At 41.6% G+C, this 1,314-nt stretch overlaps 1 protein-coding gene across 1 annotated transcript in view; it reads left to right on the forward strand.

Moving 5' to 3' along the window:
• Nucleotides 1-1,314, forward strand: part of LOC101858306 (sulfotransferase family cytosolic 1B member 1) — a 10,231-nt gene that overhangs the window by 3,456 nt on the left and 5,461 nt on the right. The window contains exon 3 of the mRNA XM_035972490.1: nucleotides 22-177. Within this exon, the coding sequence (XP_035828383.1) occupies nucleotides 22-177 (156 nt within the window). The remainder of the gene's footprint in view (nucleotides 1-21; nucleotides 178-1,314) is intronic.

The following is a 1,314-nucleotide window of genomic DNA, read 5'->3' on the forward strand; positions in this document are numbered from 1 at the left end:
ATGCTGTGCTCGTACACCAAGTCTGGCTGCCACTGGGTGTGGGAGATGGGCAGACTTCTGCTGGACGGGCGGACCAAGGTGGTGGGCACAGAGAAGGAAGCTTCCATGTTGGAGGCCAATCGTTTGTTAGCGGACATAGAAGATGCCCCCTCGCCCCGAATCTTGAATACTCATATGGTAAATGTGTTGTTGTTGTCGTTGTTTTTGATGGTGCTGTTGTTGTTGTTGTCGTCGTTGTTGTAGAATTCATTGTTGATTGCCGTGCTGTTATCCTTGTTGTTGTTGCCGCCGCTGCTATTGTTGCTGCTGTTGTTTTTCATGAAGACGATTTGTTGCTGTTGTTGTTTTTGCTATTGTTGTTGTTGTTTTTATCATTGTTGCTGCAACTACAACTGCTTTTGTCGTTGTTGTTGTTGTTGTTAGCAGTTGTGCTGAAAGTATTCCTTTTGTTCCTTTTCGTTATTTTTGTGGGGGGGGGGGGGTGTTGGGGGTTTTTTGCTTTGAATTCATCTACGATTTCTGAAATGATAGGGGTTGCAAAGCATTTTTCTTAAATCTAAAAGACTCCAACGTTTTACCACAAGCACAATGCAGCCAAAATACAAAGATGAAATAAAAGCAAGGCCAGCATTATGCAAAGCGCTATTGCTTTACACGTTGGCTGCAGCCCAGACCAGAGCATCAAGAATTTATATTTTATTATTTTATATGTATATATACATTTATTTTTTTATTTTTTTTTTAATTTAAAAAGAAAAATATCAGAGAGAGAGAGAGGGGGAGAGAGAGAGAGAGAGAGAGAGAGAGAGAGAGAGAGAGAGAGAGAGAGAGAGAGAGAGAGAGAGACAGCTGCAGCCCTGCATAAAACCTGCACCCCAAACAATCATGAACAAGTTACACAACTCGGCCATTGACACTGCTCTAATAAGGCACCTCGACAAGACAAGGTTTTGACCTACGATAAAAGAAAAGTTCCGTGTGTTGGGCTCAAACATCTATCTAGGTAATCTGAGGAGACGTCTTTACAAACACCTTTCACGGGTGACTGGGTCTCCCAATATATTGACCCCCACATTCTTTTTAAGCAGACCTCCCCCCTCCCCCTCCTTTTATTCCCTCTCTTTCTGCAAGGCAACTCGCTTTGCTCCACCCCGTTTTCGTACAACTTTCTTTAGCCTCGGTTTTATCCGTTTTCAGACCACATATTATTATGCGATATAATGCAACAGAATATTGTCATTTGAAACTTTAACATTATAAATGTAAATGAATTCCTCTTTCTCTTTTTCTTTCTTTTTCTCTTTCTTTATCCCC

The sequence above is a fragment of the Aplysia californica genome, unplaced genomic scaffold (genome assembly GCF_000002075.1).
Source record: "Aplysia californica isolate F4 #8 unplaced genomic scaffold, AplCal3.0 scaffold00710, whole genome shotgun sequence".
Taxonomy (NCBI): domain Eukaryota; kingdom Metazoa; phylum Mollusca; class Gastropoda; order Aplysiida; family Aplysiidae; genus Aplysia; species Aplysia californica.